Genomic DNA, 24,011 nt, shown 5'->3' with positions numbered 1-24,011 from the left:
CCATTATAGCATACTTTTGCCCAATATTTTGTTACATCCTGACTGACAGAAACCAGACAAAGAAATAAAACAAAAGAGGAAAAAATGTTAAGCTTTTTCAATTTATTTAAAAACCTATATTATTTTATGATTCTGCTTTACTTTATGCTAAGGAAACTAACTCAAGACCTGATCAGAGTATCACTTTTCAAATGCCTAAATCCCTGTAAAGGTTTAGTGTCTGGCTGTGTGCATTTTGCTCAGTATTAACATGTTCAATGGAGTACTTTGATTTTTTTTTTTTTTTATCTAGACGCCAGAAGCTGGTGAATATATGCTTCATAGCTTCAGATAAACCTTTTGTTCTTCTGGGGCTGATCAGCTGGTGCAGCAGTGAGAGGGAGAGGAGGAAGGAAATTCACAGGGGCTCCACGGTTTCAAAAAGTCAAATTACCTCTGAGCCATGGCATTGCTGATAATTTAAATGAAAAAATATATATACAGGCTGCACCACACAACATCTCTACTGTTAGGACTTTTAATGAAGCCCCAGTTGTGATGACACTGAAGCAGGGAACGCTACGGTGGGATAATTACTTGGCTCCCTCACAGCTGAGTTTCACAGATGCATTATTAACGGCACATTCCATGCCATAACGAGCACCGAATGTAGGTGGGATTCACAAGCCCCGGCATCCGCCATTAGCAGGTTGGCGCAAACACAAATGAGTGTTTTCACAAAAACATGCAAAGGTTGTGAAATTCCAATGAATTCTTTCACTGGAAAAAAGAGTTCAAGCTGCCATGACCGGATATGTCACCTCCCACGGCACGCCGTGCGCCCGGCGAGGCACCATGGGAAATTACAGAATCAGAATGCATTGATTTTTCTGTAGCAAATACAGGCAGCAGCCCTGATAAAGAATTAAGGAGGAAATGTAATAACCTAATTCTCCTCCACTGTCCTCACACACACACCCCTTCCAGCCTGGGCACCTAGCTCCTGCATCCAGGCTATTGCCAGGCAAAAGACAAGGATAAAAATTACCTTTGCTTAAGCAGGTGGTGAGATACAGGGCTGCTGACACCAGGGCTGGACCTGGCTCACTTTTTCTGAATGTCATCAGCTTTAGGACACAACATTTCCAAGCAATACTTGTTTTATGTTGCCACATTTTATGTTATTCTCCATGACATTCATCCCCAAACATTCATACGACACAGACCCTTAACAGGCTTCCTCTATAGAATACTATTTACAGTATAAGAAATTATTAATAATTCCTCCTCAAACCATACTGTATATGTCTTGAAAACTCTGGAGAATACAGAGAGAATTTTCCCTCTCTCTTTCACGCCACACACATAGAAAATACAACATTTACATCTTCTTTTACTACAGGGCAAGTTAGCCCAGCACTGTGCCTACATTCTTTCCTAGCCTCGTCAATGGCAGATGCAATTAAAACATTCTTTATGACCGCAGAGTAGTGCTTGTTTCACTGTTTGCAGTATAAGTTTGAAAAATGCAGTTTCAAAATTAGTGGCAGCCTGCTTTTTTCTTTTTTCTTTTTTTTTTACGCTTCTATTTCAAGGTGACCCTTTTCCTACTCTGTGTGTCACCCCAAGTGTTGCTGCATGCATACTGAACCAACGCTCTCCCAGTAATTAACACCAGCGCTTAATGAAGTCCAGCTGCTGTGATGGCAAACTGAAGGGATGCCAACCTTTGTAAACTAGTACTTGGGCTACTCCAGTTACAGCTGCTTTAAAGCCACAGCAGTCAACTTCTTTTTGCCTACTTCTCAGGGATAATTCTTACCAAATAAGACAAGCGTTCAAGATTAAGCATTTAATAACAAAGCTTATCTCTGAACTAATATTTCAAGCTGGAAATGATATAAAGAGCTAGATCAACTTAAATGAACACTGCAAAATTAATAAAAACCCTGAGTAGCAAATGAAAAGCTAAAATTAAGATCTGCACTGTTAAATACATAAACCTTTAAAAGCCCTGGAAGCTCAGTTCCAATGGAAAATTGGAGACAGATTCTTCAGCAATATCTGTTCCTCTGAACTCCTTTCCTGATTCAGTATGAGAGGCACTAACAGCCAATGCTTTATGAAAATAATGCACTCTGCCAGTTGTTTCATTACATGTAGTGGTGTGTAGGGATACTAGGTGAATGGCTTTGGAGAATGTTTGGAAAGGCTTGCATTGTAACTCATACCACATGGATTTTCAAAAGAGGAAAAAGAACTCCTTCCACAGTGTCCCTCTACTTGCGCTTTCTTGCTCTGCTCCTTTATCTGACTTCTTAACATGCTACTTTCCCATGCTGAAGTACTGATAAAAGTGTCCAATTAAAAATTAAAGTGGAAAATTTCTAAACTCCTCTACATAGCCAAAAATAGCAATTCAGAATTGCAAAACATGCCTTCCTTTCCTCTCAGACCCACACAATAGATATACTACATCCCACATTCCTGCTTTACATACCCACGCAGAGCTCCCACTTTGCTCAAAGAGACATCTGACTTGGACTGGAGGCAGAGAACTGTGGGCTGAGCTTTCCTGGAGAGGGAAGACCCTTCCACTGCCAGTCCAGGAGCTGGAGGAAGCAGGAACAGGTGAACTGGGCTCAGCCAGAACCACAGAAGCAGTGTTTTTTTTACTTCATTTTCACAATTACTAACAGAGATATTGGCTTCTACTATGATGAACACTAAGTGGCCTTTTAAAAGGCACAAGGGAAGGGAACCAACTAATTTACTTTCATTTGAACTAATTTACACATAGGTAACATAACAATTCACAAACATATTCAGCACCAGGAAATCAACAGTTCTTCCAAGCAGAAGCTAATCCAAGTCTCAAGCTCTGCAATTGGTCCAGTTCTTCCCCCAGAGACCTAACATTGCACCGGATCAGTATTAAAAGTCCATCCTTGATTATTTTGGATATCCATGCCCCTGAGAATATAACTTGAAAACAAAACCATTAGCTTACTCAATAAAAGATTCCTTGAAAAAGAAAAAGAAAAATCATTGTATGTGGAGAGCAATGCTGACTTCCAAGCACAAATTCTTTTGGTTTCCTTAATGCTAGCTTTGGACCCTACCAATGACCCTAAAGGAGCTGCACTGAAATAACTGCATAACCTGGCAGCGCTCTGCAATGTATCAACATTTCACAGACAGGAAGGTAGCAAAGGCCTAAAGCCAAGAACCCAACTTTGGTTTAATTTACAGAAAATATTGCACATATTACACCATTTATTTTTCTTATTGTACATTTGATATTAAATTACCCTGACATTCATAGGGAAAGCCAGTGTTTGATTATCAAAAAGCCGTTGTGTCTAGGTTCCACACAGGCAAACCATGGGAAAGGAATGTGGTGGTTTCGCATGGCACGGTACAAAGCTCACAAACCTCTTGCATGTATTAGCCTCTATGTAAGTCAACCATGGAAAAAAGTCTGCTTACAACAAAAGGCATCTGGCAACCATGATTGTTCTGCCTTCAAAATTGAACATTTTAGATTTCTTAGCTCCCTCTTTTGTTCAGTTTTAGTTCTCATGCTTGCCATTTTCTGCTCTGCCCTGTTCTTTTTTTGTGCATGTTATAACCCAGCATGACAAAAACCTGTGTAGTGAATCACACTGCTGATTTTTAAACAGGTGTTACTAGTTTCACCAAGAAAAGAGGTTCATAGGTATATTTAAAATTAATTTTTCAACTAATTTCACAGGGCAGCTACCCCGTTTCTTCTGCAATCATAAAGCTCACAACCTGCTAGCACGGAACCTTCCTGCTTCCAAAAGGTTGGATGTTCAGATCCAGCCATGCAGTCTTCCCTCAGACTCAGACTTCAGGTTCTTCTAACATGTTTATAGTGCTCAAATGCAAATAGACCTGTATCCACTAAATTACAGGCATCCTCTTTTGTCCTGGAGGCTTCTTTTAAAGCTGATGTGTTCCAGCAGTGTGGTGTTAAGTAGAAGATACACAATAACTTCTGAAGAAAAAAAAGTATTTCTTTACGAAAGTGGCAGGCAGAGGAACCGAAGTTCCTGATGGGATACTACCCTTGTTCAAGATTTTGAAAGGTAAGGCCATAGACACCTAAAAATAATACTTTTTCTATGTATTCGTGAATAGAAGAATGGACATTTTAAGATTATGTGTGGAAAGTGGAATCTGTAGACCTTTCAACACTGCTGAATTTATTATTTCAGTACCCTGACACACTGCTGTATGTGCACAGGTGCAGTTATCCCCTGTGTAACACAGCATGCACACTCTATGGGCATGTGAGTAACTTCATGAATTAGGTGTACGACAGATGTGGATTGGTTCAGGATAAAGCAATAGCTTTAAACATGCCACTGGCAGTACTTCAGAGAAGTCACTGTACCACACCAGTTATTTAAGAACAAGATTCAGGATTCTGGCATCTTGAACTTTAAACCTGCTCCTAAGGGAGGCACATATTGCTTAGATAAGACATAACTTTATTGTGTAATTTGTCAGGAACAGAATAGGTTTTCTTAATGAAATGAAGTGGAAAAGCATGTTTCCAGATTCTTTAGAGTGTTAGCTTCCATGTTTTTCAGCAAGCTACCCTCTGGTTTGCCACAGGTAGAAACCTCCCTGTTAGCCAAGTTAAACACTGACAAACCCAAAAGAGGTGCTGCTGATAACCCCACATCTCCTCTCAGCAAGCCTGGCAAGGGCTGGTGCTGCTTCTTCTGTGTTCACGTTCCAGACAGGGAAATACTAATTGTCTTTTAAAAATCTCTATAGTATTTTGTCAATATTTTTTTATTACAGCAGAGCATGTATAAATATTTTATTGTAAACCAAGGGCCTAAAATAAACAGTTTAGTAAATAGTTATTACATTACAAGGAAAAACATCTGTGGAAGCTGTTTTCCATGTAATTATTCTTGCTATTTTACATTAGCTCTCAATGTGAATTTCTTTGGCTCTAATGTTTCACTTGTTCTAAATCTTCCTCCTTGTTGCTATTATTAAAATCTTAAAAAGGTGCCAAATCTTAAATGAAGGAAAAAAATGATTCGCTAGAAATTATTCATATCACAGTGAGCCTCTACTAAACCTGGCAGGGGTGCAATATTTTCGGTGAAATTAACATAAAATATACAACTGCAAATTATCCAGGAAATAGCTGTGTTCTTTACAGTGCACATTTACATTTGCTAAAAAATGTTCTACTTATCTGTCTCGCACAAAGCTCCAATCGCTTCCAAAGGCAGATTTAAAGGGATAGCTCTGCATAGGGAGCATGGGCCTTAGAGCAGCTGTAACAAACGGCTGCTGTGGAAAGTGACCTTCAATAATTACCAATGGTAACAGTCAGCGCTGGACAGTCCTTGTTGTGAATACTAACAATCTAATTTTTGGAACACGGGATGGATTTCCTCTCTTAGGCCTGAGTCCTTTCTACTAAATACAAGAAAAACTGTAATACCATGTAAAATGCAAATTTTGCTGTAAATATTTTATAAAATTGTTGCATACATCCCAAAAGCTATAGGTCTTAATTGAGAGCAGGCTATTTTTCCAGTCAATATATGGAAATGGAAAATGCTAATTCATGTTTTTCTACTTAAGAAAAACCCTGGAGAATGGCAAAACCACAAATGCACTCACTTTAATATTATAAATATAATTTGGCTCCCTCTTCGCAGTCCCTGATGTCCTGGCTTTTATCTCCCAATGGCTGCAGAGGAAGAATCAGAGAATCGCTTTTACATCCACTGCGCAGGAAGTCACCCCCACTTGCTGCCAGCTTGGCAAAAGAGCAACAGCCTGAGCTAGCAAACGCAGCAAACAGGAACTGAAACAAGAAATTCCAGTGCTCTTACACAGGAAACAAGCCCCAGACGACAGCAAACTGGCTCAGGGTGAGTGGAGTGTACACTCAGCCCTAGTCCTGAGAGCCACTGCCGCCCTGGGCTGGCAGAGCAGAGGAGCAGGGCTTCCCCCACACTGGGCCCCCAGCCCCATGGCTCGTCCTTAGGTTTATTTTTTCCCTTCAGAACAGCCAGTGGCCCAGACAACAAAGCCTGGAAACAACCTTTTACGAGTGGTACTGAATATGATTAAAAGTCGTTTAGCCTGCTGTAGCGTATGGTTACTTACACTCGCTTTTATCTATCCACTTTTCATTTCCTTGTCAAGGAAAAGACTGAGTTTTGCATCTTCTAGAAGAGAAATCATTAGGCTGTTAAAACTCTTCAAAGGTCATTGATACTGGCTTTGAAGACTGAGAATGATACTATTCCCCATTAGACTTTTAATCTCATGATTAGAGCTAAAGTTAACATGGCTGTTTCATTTTCTACCAGGGAAGAGTAAACTCATTTCTTCTTTCTCTACCAGAATACTTAATGGCGTCCTATCTTGATGAGCAACATCTCACAGTTAAACAGTCTAAACAATAGAAATGCAAAATACTTTGCAAGAGGTTTTTTTAATTTTTAAATGTTATTTGATTAACCTTGAAAGTCTTACTACATGCACAGCAAAATTCACCCATAGAAATCCCATGACTCAAAGCACCTACTCTCGGTTGCCAAGACTGCAGTCCTCACTGGCAGCAGCTGGGAGACAAGGGGGAAGGATCCATATATTCCCAGGTTGAGCTCTTACTCCTATATCCCCTAAAACTTACCCCTACTAATGTTCTGAATTGCATAATGCTAGCAAGTGCAACCAGGACCTGACATGCCAATAAGCTATCTGTGCAAGCAGAAACTGCCCCTGTGGGCTCCTCATGGATATTAAGATAAGATTTGTGAAAACTTTGCAGAAAAGTCTGTGGGGCAAGAATTTACAGGTGCTCACTAGTTTCAAAGCTCACTGTACAGTGCTCACTATTATTATAAGCAGACACATGGAAAAAATTCAGTTTTCTTCATTCAAGACAGACTCTGATAACCAGCTAGAAAAACTGAAGACTATAATTTCCTATTCAATATTCCACATGAGATGCACTTTGCTGTATTTAACATGTTTTGCTGTTAATGGATTTCACAGTGTTGCCATTTTTGTGCAGATGTCCAAATAAAATGTTGTATACAATTTTGTGCTTCTACCGTATTGTTGACCTGCAAATGGTAGCCACTTCCCCGGTTTAAGCCTTCAGAAAATGGGAAAAATGTCTGACTAGGCCAATTAATATAGGTATTTTGTTTCTCTAGAGATCGTTTCCTAGTAAGTCATGTTTGAACAAGAACAAAGATGGACGATAGATATAATTACACCTTGTACATTTATAGTCCAGTAGTATTTCCACTGAAAGGAAAAACAAACTTCAATATTTTCAGGAGTTAATAATAAAAGAGTATTAGGTCATGGTTCTAGAGCTAACAGACCCACACCTTTGTGTTACTTGAAATGTGGCCTCCTAGCCTGCATGACAAATGTCTTTTTCCTTCAACACTGCAGACTGATGTTTAGATTGCACAGACTACTACTGCACAAAACAAACCACTTGGTAGTTAATAGTTCACAAGGAGTGTCTGTGTTGAAGCCCAGAACTGCTAACCTTCACCATCTTGAGCTGCTTGGCAGTGAAGCATTTACAAGCAACTGCGCATTTCTGTTTCACCACAAGCTGTTCAGAAAATACACAGGCGCTTTTCCCCACATCAACACTACATGGACTCCTTGGCACCCAAAGTTGAACAGCTATGCATAGAAGTCTCCTACAGTCGAAGAGTATGACGGATACCTGAGCATTAGATGTCCAGACAGTGGATGTTCACACTGTTAACATACTCATACCAAAAAAGAATCCTTACAAGTTTCAGTGAAAACCGGAAAAGACCCTCACTTTCTTTTTAATAATTCTCTGATAATATATTTAACTTTTCTGATACCTGAAGTGTTTTTGTATTATTGTATTTCTGTATAACTGTGGAGTAATAGGATACGCTTCCTTTTTTTAAGAGACAAAGCAAATTTTAAGAGGACTACAGACTTGAATTTCAGGCCTTTTTTTTTTTTTTCTAATTACTGTAATTACTAAAAGAAAAAATTATTGATTGCTTTTTCAATGGTTTGGTTTGGTTTGGTTTGGTTTTTTATCTTTGTTGAACTAAGTCAAAGGATATGTAACTTTAAAAGCCTTAGATTAAAAAATGTAACATTCTCCTCCTAGATTTTTAAAGTGAGCTAATCAAGCAACTAATATCTCATAATTTTAGTTCTCCATCCCTTGGAAGTTCATAATTCAGGCTTAACACAGACATTGTTGACTTCAGCTTCTGACTCATTCAAATTAGCCTCCAAAGGAAAATCTCTCTATTGATGTTCTTCAAGACACAGTTATTAAGAGTTTTAAAATATTTTAAAAGGGTAGAAGGGGTTGTTTCCCCACCCCCCACAAACCTAAATTCTTAGATTTAAAGAATAAATGCTGAATCAAAAGGTCAACAGTTGCTCTACCCTTTTATTTTTTTCTTTGCTTCTTTTTGTTTTTAGAAAAGAGAGGAAATTTTTAACTAAAAATTTAAAAAAGGAGAAAATGTCTCCACAATACTTTCTTCCCTTCAACTTTAGCTATCTATATCTGACTCAGCTTGAATCAGTTACTGTTCATTGCATGAGGTTTCATCATTTAACTTTTTTGCCAGTATTTATTCCTGGATATAACTCACTGTCATGGGGCTTAAGAAATATTTGTCCGTACCTCAATAATACATGATAGCTAACGCAAGCAAAACCCAACAGAGGACATACCAATGGTGCTAGTTGATGCTGATCCTTTAAAACACCCAAACTCTACCTGGAGCAAAACCTAAAACCAATGGATCTGCATGGCCTGAACCACACTAAAAAAATTTGCCCATGAATACAGAATAAAACACAGCTATCATAAAATCTAAACACTTCACAGTTACATGCAAAATGTTCAACAGATTTGGTCATTTTTTAAGGCCCTTAACTGTTCACCAGATGATGGATGATGAGCATCTGATGGCAGAATTAAATTTCAAATCAGCTATGATTGACTGAAGTGGTGATTTATACACACAAGAAGTGTGCTGTGTAGTTCCTACTGCAATGCCATTTTTCCACCAATTCAGGTGGTGCGAAAGAAGGAAACACCAGACCAAACTGGTTTTGGCCCGTACCTACAGGAAGCAGGGGGTAAAAAAAGCTCCACTTCTCCCCATGGGGTCAGCACCACATTCACCCCATCTGTCTCTGGGTTTTTGCCAGCGCAATAAACCACAAAACACAAAGCAGAGGCGAGGCAGGAGAAAGCATATTGGTGAAAAAGACAACAATGGAAAACACCATGAGACCACTGAGGTGTTTTGATCTCTATGGAGCTCTGTCTTCTGAAGACCAAGGTATTCATACACATAGATTCTTTGGGGTTTGTCAGTGGTGGCAGGATCAAAAAGCTTTTTCATTTATAAAATTATGATTTTCCAGTTTATTGAAGTTTGACATTACTGCAAGGAAGTGGGACAAGGACAACCTGAAGTCTTCTTCTTCAAGCTTACTGTGCAATCACATAGTGGATATTGACTATCACAAGAATGGCAAGATTTTTATTTTTTAATTAAAGAAATTTAATTTTTAAAATGGCACACAATAAGTCAGCCAAGTCAAAATATTCAATTAAAAACCTCCTCAGTCCTGCAAAGCTGTCAAAAGTTACTAACAAATTGAAGGAAAATGATTTTGTGACAAAAACTTGCTATAGAAGCAAGCAAGCACATCTGGTGCAAATGACAGAGACCATTTACGCAAAGGCTTTATCTGTGTCAGGAGTCTTGAAACACTGAAAAAGTTAAAAGCATTTAAATAATTTATATGGGTTTGTTTCATGGGGATCACTTGTGAAGAACCTCAGGGTAGTAAACTTTCCCTTCACAAATGAAAAAATAGAAGGTGCCAGTACCCCAGATAGGCAGAGCGTACAGGAAGGCTGGATTTGATTTGACCTGCTTGCCAGTGATGACAAAACAGAAATATTTTTTTTTAAGGGCTATGTCATTTGGTAACCTCTTGTTCTCAGAGCCCAGATTAAATCTTCCCCAAGGTTAAGGATGTAGTTTAGTTTGAACTATAATTAAAAGCAACAGGCCAACAATCCCTCTTTGAAGTGAACAAGGTAACAGGAGGAACAAATCTGGCCCTTTAACATACAGACAATCCATTTTTCTCTGATAACCAGAGTTAGGATTCAGCATATGTACACCAGTACCCATACTGATTCAAACCCAAAGGTCTCTAATAAAAATTAGAAGAAAAATAGGCATCCTAGGTCCAATGCTCAGGAGCGCTGAATATTGAACCAGAAATTCAGAAAGAATGAAATCCAGAACTTTATTAGTAGAAAAGGAATTTAACTGTAGTTTACTTTCTTTTCACATTTTCCTATGACTGGAAACAGTCTGGAACCTTGTCTAGGTTTCCCCAAAGAGGGAAAAAGAGTATTTTATAACTCTGCCCAAGCTAATTCCTACCTAACCCAGTACGGGTTTTTCCAGTTTCACTAAGCATTCATTCTTTGTTCCTTATTCAGTTCTCAAATTTCAGCTGTCTTTCATGAAATGGCACAAAGCTTTCTATCACTCAAGAGAGGTAGGTACAGGAACCTGATATTTCCAAACCAATAAATTCATTTGGCAAATAAAGAAGAAATGGGGATAACATCTACTTTCTCTGGGTAAAGCTGTTATCTATTAATAAGCTCCTATAGAGAAATCACTAACACCTAGATTTTAGGACAAAAGTGATACAAACATTAGTCTCACATTCACATGAGAAGAACTTCCTGAAAATGTTATTTATATGAAGTCTGAAGACTACACCTATGATGTAGGGTTTTCTCCCTCCTCCATCACCAAGAAATATTCTGGTGTTTCTTCCTTGAAAGTAGGACACAGAGGGGTGCTGACCTCACCACTGTGAAAGAGCAGAGCCATTTTGCCATCTGCAGGGAGAACCCAAACCCCATATGGTAAGAATTTGTTTTCTTTTCCAGGTTCAAGGTTAGTAAAGGGGGGCCAAGGAATTTGCTTGTGAACTTAAGAGATACATGAATGGCTACATGCATGTAAAATATCTGAGAAACAGCCAAAATCATCTCTGTAGACTTAAATACCAATGTACATCAGCTTTCAAGGTTAATGGCATTAATAAAAATTAAGAACAAATTACACATTCAGAGGAATCACTGCTACACAGGGCAAAGTCAACTAAAAAAATAGCATTTTTTTGCCACACTGCCTAACTGATGTTGAAAGGCTGGGAATAGATTGAGGAGCGTGCTAATGAGAACTCTGAAGAAACATCACACTTAAACCCAAGACTGATTGCAGATAAGGTGTTTTATCAACTGTTCCCTTTATGAATAAATATGAAACTACCAGGAAAATGTTTAAACAGGTGTAATCACAACTGCATATGAAAATTGAGTTGGAGGTTGTAAGGAATCTTAACACAGTTAAGAAAGAATGAAAGCAATGTAAAACTGTGATCATAGCTGATTATGCATGTATCATGCAAAACAGGAATGTTGTCATAGCAGCTATAAAAATGTCAGAGAAAACCTATCTACTATTACCAAGTTGTAAATGAAATGAAAAATGCAGAAGGAATATGTGAATGAATACATTAAGAGAAATGTTATTTCTTTGCTGGTAGATAAACAAGCAAAACAAAACACATTCTCATAAAACAGAGTAATTTGTATTAACAAATATGCATAGATAACAATTACATGAGGCCACAGCTGCACAATATGACTAGATAAAATTATTAAGATTAGGGATAATGAATTTTCCAACCTTAGAAAAGAAGGGGCAGTAAATATCCAGTGTTATGAAACAAGTTTTAAAGTAAGAAACCAATTAAGTAACAGATTATAAAGGGACAATATTGTTTATATTAAAGGGAGCTGCTTCTGTCTGTTAGCAATGGCAACTGGGCTTTCAGTTAAAAATCGCAGCTACACTGTTAAAAAGTGCAGCTTTTAAAATGAAGCATTTCTAGCCTTTTAAATACTATACTCATTACAATGTTATTTAACTACCTGCACAAGTGCTTAATGCTAAAAATAATTAACATGAAAAATAGAAATCCAGGGCTCAGGGTTGGACAAAATAACATGAGGACCTACTGGCATAAGCAAATCCCTCTGCCCACAAGCAAGCTCCATTCAGGCAAAGTTTCCAGCAGCAGTACTGGCAGGGCTCTGGCCAGCCCACGGCACTCACACATGGTGGGAGTACTGCTCTCATGTGCATGTGGAAACACCATGTATGTACTTCATCTGTTAAGATAAATACACTTAGCAGTTTTTCCCTAAAATTATTCTTTCACAATAGCCAGCCAAATGAAAATCTAGTACATATTGTTAATTAAGTCAAGACCACATAGAATTGGATATTGAAGCAAGTGCTGGGTAAATATATGACGGATGTACCTTCATTTCTGCATTAAAAGAGCAATTACTTGGAACACGCTTTACAAACATAAAAGTTGAAAAAATTTTTTTGAGTTCCTAATGTGTCCATAATTAATTCACACATTCAGCTGTTGAGTTCAGAAATATGTTCCTGTTGATAATTTGCATCTAATGCATCAAAAACAATCTGGCACATTTTTATTTGCCTTAATGCCTGAAATCCATTACCAAGATAGTGCTTTACAATGTCATCATCATTGCTACTATGTATATGTTTTAACTAACAGTAGTGCTTAGGTCTGAAGAGTCTCCCTCAAGAATTAAACAGTTTTGTTTCAGGACACAATTATCATGACTGTATCTTAATGGAAGGAATAGAAGAGAATTTACCAAATAGCATCCTTAAACTTTAAATCAATCCAAGTACTGTGCTAAACACAGGAAAATGGGAATTTTACAACAATTAAAGCTGCCCTTCTTCCAACATAACCCTGGGCCAAATCCTAATGTTCCCTGCGCAGGGCTCCAATTTTGGTATTTCATATAAAAGATGTTTTATTATAAGAGAGATTCTGACATGTGCTGGCTGTCCTCAGCTCCCAAGTCAATGAGAAGAAGAAACAGAGCACTTCAGAAGATCAGGCCTAAGTACCAGAAATGCTTTACATCCCCATCAGAGATGCCCAGGGCTAGTAGTTCTGCATGTATAAAAGTCAGTTGTGCAAAAATGATCCTAACCTACATACTTTTCACATACACATGCACTTAAAATCTACTGTGACAGGCCAGAGTCCAAGACCGTCCAAACTGAGTCCAAACATTTATTTACATAATATATAATCTAGCCATTTTGTTAAGATCTGAATTTATGAAAACTATGAGCTCCTAAATCAAATGATAAAACTGTTTGCTTCCATGTTTAAACAGAAGAGGAAAACGTAACTGGGAATGCATTGATTTATGTTTGATTTTGAATACTATCTCAACCCCTTCACCACTGTGCTGTTTTCATCTCAACTTGGTAATTCTTTTGAATATAAAATTAGCTTTCTAAATTGCTGCTTTTTAGAAAATTATTTCTGTAATTACTAACTTTAAAAGAGACAGTATGACCTCTTATGAGCAACAAACTTACTTTGTTAATTTTAGATATTCTGTAATTTTAAGATGTCAACAAAAAATCAAACCTATATTTGGTCATTTTTTGTTTAGAGTAATTTTATGCATCTGAAAGAAACCTAACTGTGAATGGTTGTTATCCCTCCTCTTTGTTTTTAATACTGGCAGAGTGTTTCCAGAACTTGATCTTTAAGGGCAGGAAAGGTAATTCAGATACTTGGAGTCCTGTGCTACATACACTGTATGATATACCATGGCTTAGGGCAACACTCAGAAAATTCCCACCATTCCTCCAAAAATGGTGTTTAACTTGGTTGGCCCCATCACATCAGACAGGGAGGTATTTATTCAGACAGCACTCCAAGAACCAGATCACTGAACAATTTCCATGTGACTTCTGGAAGTTTTCCTTCCAGCACTCCCTTTTGTCCCCAGTGGCTCTCAAAGCACAAACAGGGCCTCATGCATATATTGCAACATGTCCAGCCTGTGCCCCCCCTTCCTCCCTCACTGCTCACCAGCATTCAGATGTGAATTTTCACTGGGAGCAGCTATAATTGCACGTGTAAGGACAGGAGTGGCACCAGAGAAGGGCTCTGTTTAGCTCTGAGGAGACAACCTCTTGTGAGCCCACAAACCCTTACACACCTCTGGAGGCAGAGGCAGGAAAGCCCTGCAGCTATCCCAGCATTAGAGCATGACCAGGAATCGTTATTTCCCCTGTTCCAGCACTAACTGCACTGCAGTTGAGTTTCCCTGCACATTTGTCAGGAGGCTTTCTTAGAAAAAGGGAGAAAGGAAGGTGGGGACAGTTGCTCATCTTTTTGGTCATTAAATAGCAAACATCCCCCATCTAACCAAGAGAAGTACTGCTGTGACCACTTCCCTTACTCAAACAGCTGAGAGCCCCAGCATGTATCTGCATGTACTTTTCCATGGTACAGGGTGACCTGACCTGCTTGGAGAGTGACATATCTGTGGAATTTTGTGCATCTTGAAAAATATTAATTAGGGCCCCCAGCTGGGCTTTGGGAACAGCACAGCTGTAAAAAAACAATAGGAAGCCCAGGACCAAATCCTTACGTTCCCTGTGCAGGGTTCTGAGTGGGGTCTCCCACTCTCTGGGTGACTGCTGGGGCCTTTTCCCCACGGCAGCCACCACTCACATGCTGTGGGGACTCAGTGGTGGCTCTGTGTTGGAGACTGAAGTTCTATGGCTCCCCCAGCCATTGGGGAGAAGATGCACTGACAGATTTCCACACTTTTGGCTGCTGCCATGACTGCTCAGTGCACCCTGTAGAGGCCACAGCTGCATACCCCCTATCTTTCCCTCCATCTAGTAGAGACTGCACATCAGAGGCAGTGGTAGGTGGGGAGATAAGGGAGACAAGCTTTAAACATGGCCAGGTCAGCGCAACAGGAGGTAAGCAAGTAGAGGCAGCAAGAACTACTGAAAGTTTTTGATATAGTCCCAGGTGGACTCCCTAACACCTGAAAATGTTTCAAAGAGGGATCCCCTTTCTGTGGGCATGGAAGTGTTTCAAAGGAGCACCAATCAGTACAATGTTTCAAACCTCTGCCATCCAAAAATTCTACCCTGAACACCCCACATTCCCCGGTTGAAAACATTTCTAAACAGACCCCTTCCTGGCTAGGTACAGCTGAGGTCTGTTCTGCTGCTTACAGCCCTCCTACAGGCCCTAGTGCAAAATGAAACGGAACATCTACCATTTACTGCCTCTGGGGATGTATCCAGCCTGCTCCTTCCCCAGGGACCCTGTGCAGGACCCAATGTGCCTCTGTGTTCATGCACAGGATATGAAGGGCTAGAGTGCAGAAGGGTAATTTTTCAAAGTGGTGTGTAGGAGTAGCACTGGAAATTCCCTGCATACTGCTTCAAAAAAAATAAACCCCTTACCTCCATGAATTATGAGCAGGGCCTCTGACTTCAGACTGAGGAGCCGAGAGGCTGAAGAGAGAGGCACAGCCAACTTAACTGGATGCACTTTTTAAGACTATGAAGTAAGAAGTAATTGAATTATTTAATCATATTACGCATACTGATACTTGAGAGGTGTTGCTGCTACAGAGCAGGGATTTCTTTGTTGACAGTCGCATGAGCAGAATAAAACCATAAGCAAGTGCTCAGGATATCTCAACTATTGATTTTGGGTTTCTCAAAGTATGAGAAGAAAGTGCTGCTGACAGGTCCTGGATTATCAAAGCCAAGGATTTTTTTTACCTAAAAATCACATGTCAAGGCTAACTTCATTGTCTTGACTCACTTCAAATTCAAAAGAGAGATAAAAATCTCTCCCTGGAAATGCTTATCCTCCTCAAACACTTATCTTAGATCGGTATCAATCATTCATTTTCCCTAGACAGCATCTCAATGACTATATTAAACCAGACACCTTAATTTTAGACAGATACAAGTTCTTTGAGATGAGTTCAACCTTAAGCTCCTGGAGAGATACAGTCTAAGGTCAAGATTCCCACCACCCCCTAAAACATTGTATTTTCACCCTGGGATCCCAGTGCCCCTGCAGCACAGACAAATCCTCATCTGCAGACCTTAAATTTACAATGATAGCATTAATAACCCCTTTGACACAGACCTGGGCTGCAGGAACAGTTATGTTAACTTCTTTCTCTCACTGCCCATCTGGCTAGACTTGGTCTAAGATCAAGAATGGAAACTCTTGCATCCCTTGTTTTATAAGTGATTAACCAGTCTGAGGGGTAAGGAGGCACAAGCCCATCTCTCCCATGGCCTGAGTAAGGGATCTCAGGCTTAGAACAAAGAGCACAGGAGCAAGCCTAAGAGGCAATCCATCACTGTTCTCACTCTTACTGACCCAGCACTATGCAAATTATCACGAGAAAATCTGCACAGCATTTATTGTTGGAAAAAATGGTGACATCTACCCTCTCTTTTCACCTTCAGTATTCCCCAGTAAAGAACAAATATCATCACTGGCAATGCCTTTTCTGAAGCAGTCACCTGTCCTGAAGGAGAGCAGGCCCAAGTGCCTTGTTCACTGAGATAACCACAGTAGGAGAAAGCTTGGCTCCATATTAAAGCTTTCTATACTTTATTCTTTCCTAAACTGCACCATAAAAAAAAAAAAAAAAAAAGAGTGGTGACTTGAACTTAACAAGTGTTTTCAGTCCATATCTCAGCAAAGAGACACAAAGACTTGACACCACAATGGAATAATTACACATTTTCTCATCATGTTCTGGTACTTACAATGTTCCAGGTCACAGCACTGAGATTATATGTACCTTTGTACTTATATAAAGTTCTTCCAAATATGTATAATAACTTATTTACAGCTCCAAGGAAACCATAGGTACAGTTTTCACAAACACCAGTACCACATTTTTCTCAGCTCCCTATGCCTTCTATCACTGTTGTTTTCCAAAAGAATTAATAGTGAACCTTGTTATGTCATCGTGTATTATTCCAGACAGCACTAATTTGGGAATACACATAAATAAACTTCACACATTAGTTACTGGAAAATGAAGAAATTACATCCTTTCAAAATGAAAAAGAATTCCCCTCTCAGATCAAGCAGAACCTTAAGTTGGCACTTCATGACCTTTGTATTTAAAAATCATTTATTAGCCACTGGATTGGAAATGAAGTTGAAACAAGTACTATGCTTGCTAACGACTCCTTCTTTCAGGTTTCCTAAAACAAAATAAAAATTTTAGGTGGAGCTACATGAAATCACTGTGGTCCAATTAACAAGGATCTCACTCTTCAAGCTTACAAACGAGAGATTACATTAACACCTGCTAAGAAAGAAAACATTTTTAGATACCTTCATCTGAACCTGCTTGACATTGACTTCAGACTCCTGCCTGGCTCTCAGAAGAAAATTGTTGTGACTGACAACGTGTATTTTTCATTTGGGTTTGGGAGTGTGAAGACTTTGTCAGTCCAATATTTTTCTCTCACTGGTATTTATGCGTAATTCACTTCAAAGATAATACAAGTTACATACATGCGTTGACAGGAGAATAGTTTCATAAATGTAAAACTGTTGAAGGAAAACCATTATGCTTATGGGAGGTAAATGCTGCATGTGAACACACGACACACACAGTGCGCTGTAGGGTCCTTCAAGGGTTTTGTGCAGCATATACCTAAAGTGGCATGTGTAAGTAACTCCTTTGTGGTTTACACATCAAAATAAACTGAACTCTTGGGCCAGTACCTATATTTATAACATCTGTGCACACAGGAAAATATTTCTTTGCATTCATCAGGAAAACAACCATGCAGCTGCAGCAAAAATACAACCCATCAGATTAAAGTAGCACTTCACTACAAACTCTTGCAACAGCACTGCAGTAGAAGGCAGCAAGCACTGATTTTTAAAACACTTGTACGTCTGAGAAGTTGAACTTTCTGAAGCCCAAAATTATTGGGAAAAAAAAACAAAACCAAAAACAAACAAACAAAAAAACCAACAAAACAAAAAAAAAACCACTGAAATAACTTTGTAAGTGTTTTGTTTTGACAGTGTTCCTCAGGAATTCAGCATACTTAGCTGAGAAAATGCTAGCAGTTAAATCTATTCAATGTCATGACACACAATATTGAAACATAATTGCTCCTAAGTGGTTGACAACTGGCAAGTACTTTTTACATGGATAGAGAAAAATTTATGCTATCAAATGGAAGATACTGTCAAAAGTTTGATTTTAATATAAATGAAAATGCTACATGAGGACTCAAAAGGATAAGGAAAAAAGCTCAGCAGTAACACTTTTATAACCACATATTTAAAAGGCTTTGAAGTGAAGAATCATTACGTCAAAAAAAAATTCTCTGAAAGATAAAAAAATAAATTACAGCATGAATATTAACAAGTTATCAGATTAGTGAATTTCAAAGAGTAGCAAAAAACAAGCAGCCAATGAGTGGCCTAGTTTAAAGAATGTCTTACCAATCATATGGTTAGCAACATGGATTTGTATCTCCCTCTCATTCTCAAAGGTCATCTGGCACTTGATGCATTGATAGGTCTTTTTCTGTTTAATAACAAAAAAGAGGTTAGAGAAAACTGCGCTGCAGCGTAAGTCAAGTGTGATCATGAATATAGAATGCTATATGCTTCAACCTTCCTCCACTGAGGCCTTCTCTGCTCATATATCCCCAACATGACACCAAGTTGGGCTGAGCTCTTTTGAGACCATAAATATACCCTCTAATTAACAGCCTGCTTTAGGAGAATTTTTAATTTCAACTTTAAAAAATTCAAGTTATAGTACTTGAAACTCTGATTGAGTGCTTAAGCCATAATAAGATTGCTCATGTCATTTAAACCATTACAGTAAAAATTCCTGTAGAGTGAAATAAAATACATTGAAAGGTAACTCTGCTTTCAGAAAAGTATCAACTTTCTCTAAATAGTTCATCTTTACTTAAACTCAAAATACAGTAGGCAAAACACCTATAGTTAGTTTGGGAAGTGAAAGGAAAAAGTATATATTTGCAATGGTCACCCATCAGAAATCCTGCAAAAACTGCATTACCACAACAAATTATTCCCTAGCACAACCTGTTGTGCATTTTCTCTATCCCAGAGTTATACCAGGGAGGCTTAGCTGCAGAAGGCAGGAGACAGTGTGAAGAGGCAATTATATGAACCATTTATTCAAATAGGGAAAATGGGGTTTGCACTCAGATTGACAGTGGTGTTTGTACTTGTGCAACATGACAGGAAAAAATCTAAGAAATAATTTCTAGAAATTAAAATGCATGTTGACAAGTTAGACACCCAAGTTAGGAAAAAAATAAAACATTAATGCTAAGTGTTTTTTTGTATATTTGCAGAAACTCATTTCCCAAAGCAGGAGTATGATGCTTTGGTCTGATGTGCTCATTGACTGCATGGGAATATGCTATCTAAATACACATCTTTTGACGTGCAATTTAGAAAAATTGGGCTTTTTGTGCCCACTTCTTCCTAGAGAATAACTCCTACTGCCGCATTTGCAACCAGCCATGAGCATGCAGTCCATATCCATACAGCCAGTGTGGATGGCAGCAGAGTGTATGTGAAAACTTCAAGTGCTGGCCACAAGCTCAGTTAGCTGAGGAATGGATGAGAATCCCAGGCTATTGGCACTGAAAAACCCAATTCAGTAAACAGCATCTGCTTAACTTTTTTGAAGGTGGTTTTTGTGCACTTTTAGATGCAGCTGATTTTTTCTTACAGCCTCTGCTCCACACCTATGTATAGAATCCCATTTTTAGGACAGCAGTAGTAAGTCAGAAGTTTTGAGTTTAAACAGAGGAGTTGCTGTAACCTCTGAGCATGGGATCCAATTTCCTTGAATGCCTGCTGAGGAAAGAACAAATTAGGTGCTGCCAAGAGCTTCTTAACTACTTCCCATGTCATCAATGGCAACAAGTTAGCCTGCTGGAGGTTAATGAACATTCTGTAATACCGCAATAACAAATGCACCAGTCTATGGATGTTATGCCTATTCTATGAATTCTGTACACAGTATGTGTTTAGACATAGGCAGGCCCTTCCAGGCTAAAATAACAATGGGCGATTAACATGATAACAGGAAGAAGGCTGCACTTCATTGGCCGAAACCTGACACAGCCAAACATATAAAAGGAAATAGTTTGGACTGGCTAGTTATCTGTAGGCAGCTATCCTCCTGGAGTCCATTTGGAAATCAAGGCTGTTAATGGAAAAGCAGCTGGACTTCTGCAGCTCTCTTCTTGGGAGTCTCTTCTGGCAGACAAGCACAGCACACACACATACACACGTCCTCTCAAATATGCTGTCATACACATGCTGAGGTCTCCTAACTTTAAAAACAAAGCGAAACACAAAAAACTTTGGAGGAGAAAAACAGGATTTGGGCAGTGAAGGACTCATATGGTCACATTTAAAACTTGAAATCATCCTCTTTAAAACTTCAAAGCTGACTAAGTCTTGTGCTTTGTTCAACACTTATCTCTGTTTTGAGGGTTCCATAAGTAACTACCTAAAAAGGACAATATTTCAGTTCAACTCTATTTCAAACCTTTAAAGTTATATTAAACACAAACAAATGATTCATTTTTTTTAATTTATTTTGGTGCTTCTGAAAGCTACTTGCTAACAGATCTGGAGACAGGATGTCTTTGTTTACCCACAGACCCAGTGTAAATTCCGCCACACCATTTCACAAACTTATAAAACACTCCACTTGGCGTGAGACCCCTCAGAGAAGATGGCAGATTTCAGTGTTCCTCTTGGCATTATCTTCAGCTTCAGCTGAGACACATGCATGCACAAGAGTAGCTTAACTGAGGCGATGGCTCTTGTGACAGGCTACCCTGCTCAATATGGAGCACGATTATTAAATGGCCTTATATATGCCATAAAACAACTACAAGTAGATTAGCACCCAAATGTATATGCAAGAGATAGAAGAGCTGATTTCTTGGCTCATTAATAATTCTCTTTAAAAGAATGTTACAAAACTAGACTTCCATTCTTAATAAATAGGGAGCACTAGTTTGAATACAAGGGCGTGTTATTTGTGGTACCAAATAAGATCTACTACTGGTTTTGTGGGTACTGTGGCTTCACAGGCATTATTAACAGGTCAGTAATCTTTTTTTAAAGTTCTGTCTTCAGAAGTGGTGACAACAAAGGTGCCCAGACTCCAAGGAGCTACAGAGTCTACATGATTGCATCTAGGTGACAAAAGAGACCAAATGAGCAGGCATTCAGCTGAGACTTCGATCCCCATTAAGTCAAGATATTTAATTCTAACCTTGGCACAAAATAGTAATAATAACAATAGAGGGTTCTGCTTTCTTTCCTAAAGTAACTATTGTTCCCATGGGTTTTCCAGACTGTCCTCCTTTAAATCTGGAAATGGTTTCCTGTTCTACAAAGAAAATATTCCTCCATTCAAGTGGATTTACAAGGGAGGAGAAGGGGTTTGGGGGAGAACAAAGAGAAGGAATTGAGTCCAAGAAAGTATGAAGGAGAAAAGGAACTGAGTAAAGAAGCACAATAGGGTTCATTCTTCCAACTTCCTATGCCACCTCCTTTGCTTCTTCAATCCAAATAACCTAGGTGCAATAAAAATATAACACCATTCAAGATGGAATTTAATGGAAGACATTGTCCACATTGAACAAATACTGTTGATGATAACTAAGGTACAAAATAAGGATAAATCTGTGTAAAAGAAAGAACAGCTTGAAATGTTTCTAGTATTAGAAGGGGCAATGAGAAATCTCAGTCCTAAACAGCTAGTCACGTTTCTCAAGATATGCACATTCCTCTATAAAACATCTTAAAAGGAATTAATAGAATATGTTCAAAACTGAAGCTCCTACGCACAGAAATATGTTCAGAGAAACATGAAAGCATTACCTCTGATACCACTGTAATAGAATTAGAAAAGGTTTTGAGCTATACATGTGTCAGGTACTGGAATTGTACCTCCACTTGTGATGCTCATCTAAAAAAAAAAAAACAAAACTTTCAGTCCTATCCAAACAGAATAGCTCATATAAAACTATAAGAATCAAACAAAAAATGATGTTAGAGCAATCTTTTACTGCTAAGGTATATTTTATTTACTCTTCTTAGTGATGCTTCCTATGGAAGACCATTGATTTGACTTAAAATCTCCTAATAACAAATCCTCCAATGCAGATGCTGCCATGCACACAAGGCAAAAACTTTGTCCATCTGGATCTCTATCTTGTTGACCATCAAGATTGGATCCTACTTAGAAGTCCTAGAAACAAATGTGATCAATTCACAGAAATTTCTTCCGGGTTGATAGCTATACTACAGTGTTACTGAAAAAGACAGAATACAGCAGCATTTTCAAGGGTTAGATGCTTTCTTTTATTCTTATGGATTAAAAAAAAAACAAAAACCAAACTGCCAAGCAATTCTGAGTGCTTTTTGATCCTCATCTAGCTGTCTCTAACTCATTTTCAGAACAAAACCTCCAAAAGTTCAATAGTAAACAACTGAAACATGATATAATAAGATATTCATACTCTCTTTGTGGTGCTATATCCATGCACATATATACACAAACATTAACACTTACAGTAAACAAGAATTGTTTTCTCCTGCTTTTTTTCCTTTCCCAAATATTTTCTTTTTTTATTCATCAAGAGCTAATATTTGTTTTCTTCCTTTCATTCACTTTGGGGTTAAATCTTAATTTTATTGTTTTTCCCCTGAAATTCCTTTAGGCTTCATGCTCATTTCAACAATTCAAGAAGTAACCAACAACTGCTGGTGGAGTGATTTCTGACATTGAAAGAAGTTACAGATTTTTTATGTCATCATCATCTTTTCCATCTGCTTGGATTTCATTCTGCCTATTCTTATTTACTCTGAAATATATACTCACTACTTAAAATCTAATCTCCCTACATTTTCTTTCTTACTGTACCTTGCCCTAATCTTCAACTGCTTTTCTGTTAAGGAAAGAAAAATCAGTAAGGTGTTTAAAAAAGAAATGTAGAAGTGCTCATGAACTGGAGAGAAGCAGCTTTTTTCCTCTGGACATCTGCAAATTATTCTACATGCATTGTGCACTTAAGATTGCTCCAGTAAAATGGTATTTTACCTGTGCGCAGCATACTAACAAGATGACAAGAGAGATTGTGTTCAACTTGCTTAGTTTTGCTATGAAACCAATGAAGTTAATGCTATTCCTGAAATAGGGAGATTTACCATTCTTTGAAAACTCCTAGGCTAGGGAGACACAAAGAGCAGTCATTGCCTTGAGAAACCTGAGTGAAACATCAGTAGTTTCCATGTGAACTGATATCAGAATTCAGGTCTTGTACCTATAATGAAGGTTAAGATAATGAATTATTCCCAATAACAATATATCTATTCCTGGCATACATATCATAAATGTCTCTAATATGCACATATGTGCAGGCCATAGACACCTGTTGAATGTACTATTTGACATCATCACAAATGCCAATTTTTCATTATCTTCTACAAAAGAACTAAGACCTTCCCTCATGGGATGAAATTCAAAGCATTTACCTTATTGAAGAACTTAAAACTCTCCCTTGAGAGAGCAAGTATGGAAGCTGTCACTGAAAAGAAAGAGTTAAAGCAAGAAATAGAAGCAGAAAATGGCAATGTAAGCTGCTTCTGATAGTCGACAGAAAAGGTAATACCTTAGGCTATAAGCACAGCCATATGAAGTAAGAATTAGTCTTACCTAAGAGAACAGAGGTGTTTTAAAGAATCTAGAAGAAAACAAAGGCCTGAGGAGGAGGAAGAATGACCTAGCCAGAGCCCAAGCCAAATTCCCAAGAGGTATCACACTGAAGGAGGGATACTTCCATTCCTCATTCTCCTGCAGAATTAGGTGTGTGCCTGGAGGCTTAATCATACACTTACCGCACACAGAGGGAACA

At 38.4% G+C, this 24,011-nt stretch overlaps 1 protein-coding gene across 7 annotated transcripts in view; it reads right to left on the bottom strand.

Annotated features, from left to right (window-relative positions):
- Nucleotides 1-24,011, bottom strand: part of ZNF423 (zinc finger protein 423) — a 234,453-nt gene that overhangs the window by 70,635 nt on the left and 139,807 nt on the right. For 6 of the 7 annotated variants that reach the window (XM_057396537.1, XM_057396534.1, XM_057396536.1 and 3 more), the window contains one exon: nt 18,526-18,610. The exons of the other annotated variant lie outside the window; for it this stretch is intronic. In XM_057396537.1, coding sequence (XP_057252520.1) covers nt 18,526-18,610 — 85 coding nt within the window. The remainder of the gene's footprint in view (nt 1-18,525; nt 18,611-24,011) is intronic. 7 annotated transcript variants of the gene reach the window in all.

This window comes from Pezoporus wallicus, unplaced genomic scaffold (assembly GCF_028554395.1).
Source record: "Pezoporus wallicus isolate ANWC-B61680 ecotype Strahan unplaced genomic scaffold, APGP_CSIRO_Pwel_v1 contig_3324, whole genome shotgun sequence".
NCBI lineage: Eukaryota > Metazoa > Chordata > Aves > Psittaciformes > Psittacidae > Pezoporus > Pezoporus wallicus.
The sequence above is the reverse complement of the archived record's forward strand: the minus strand, read 5'-3'. Positions and strand labels throughout refer to the sequence as shown.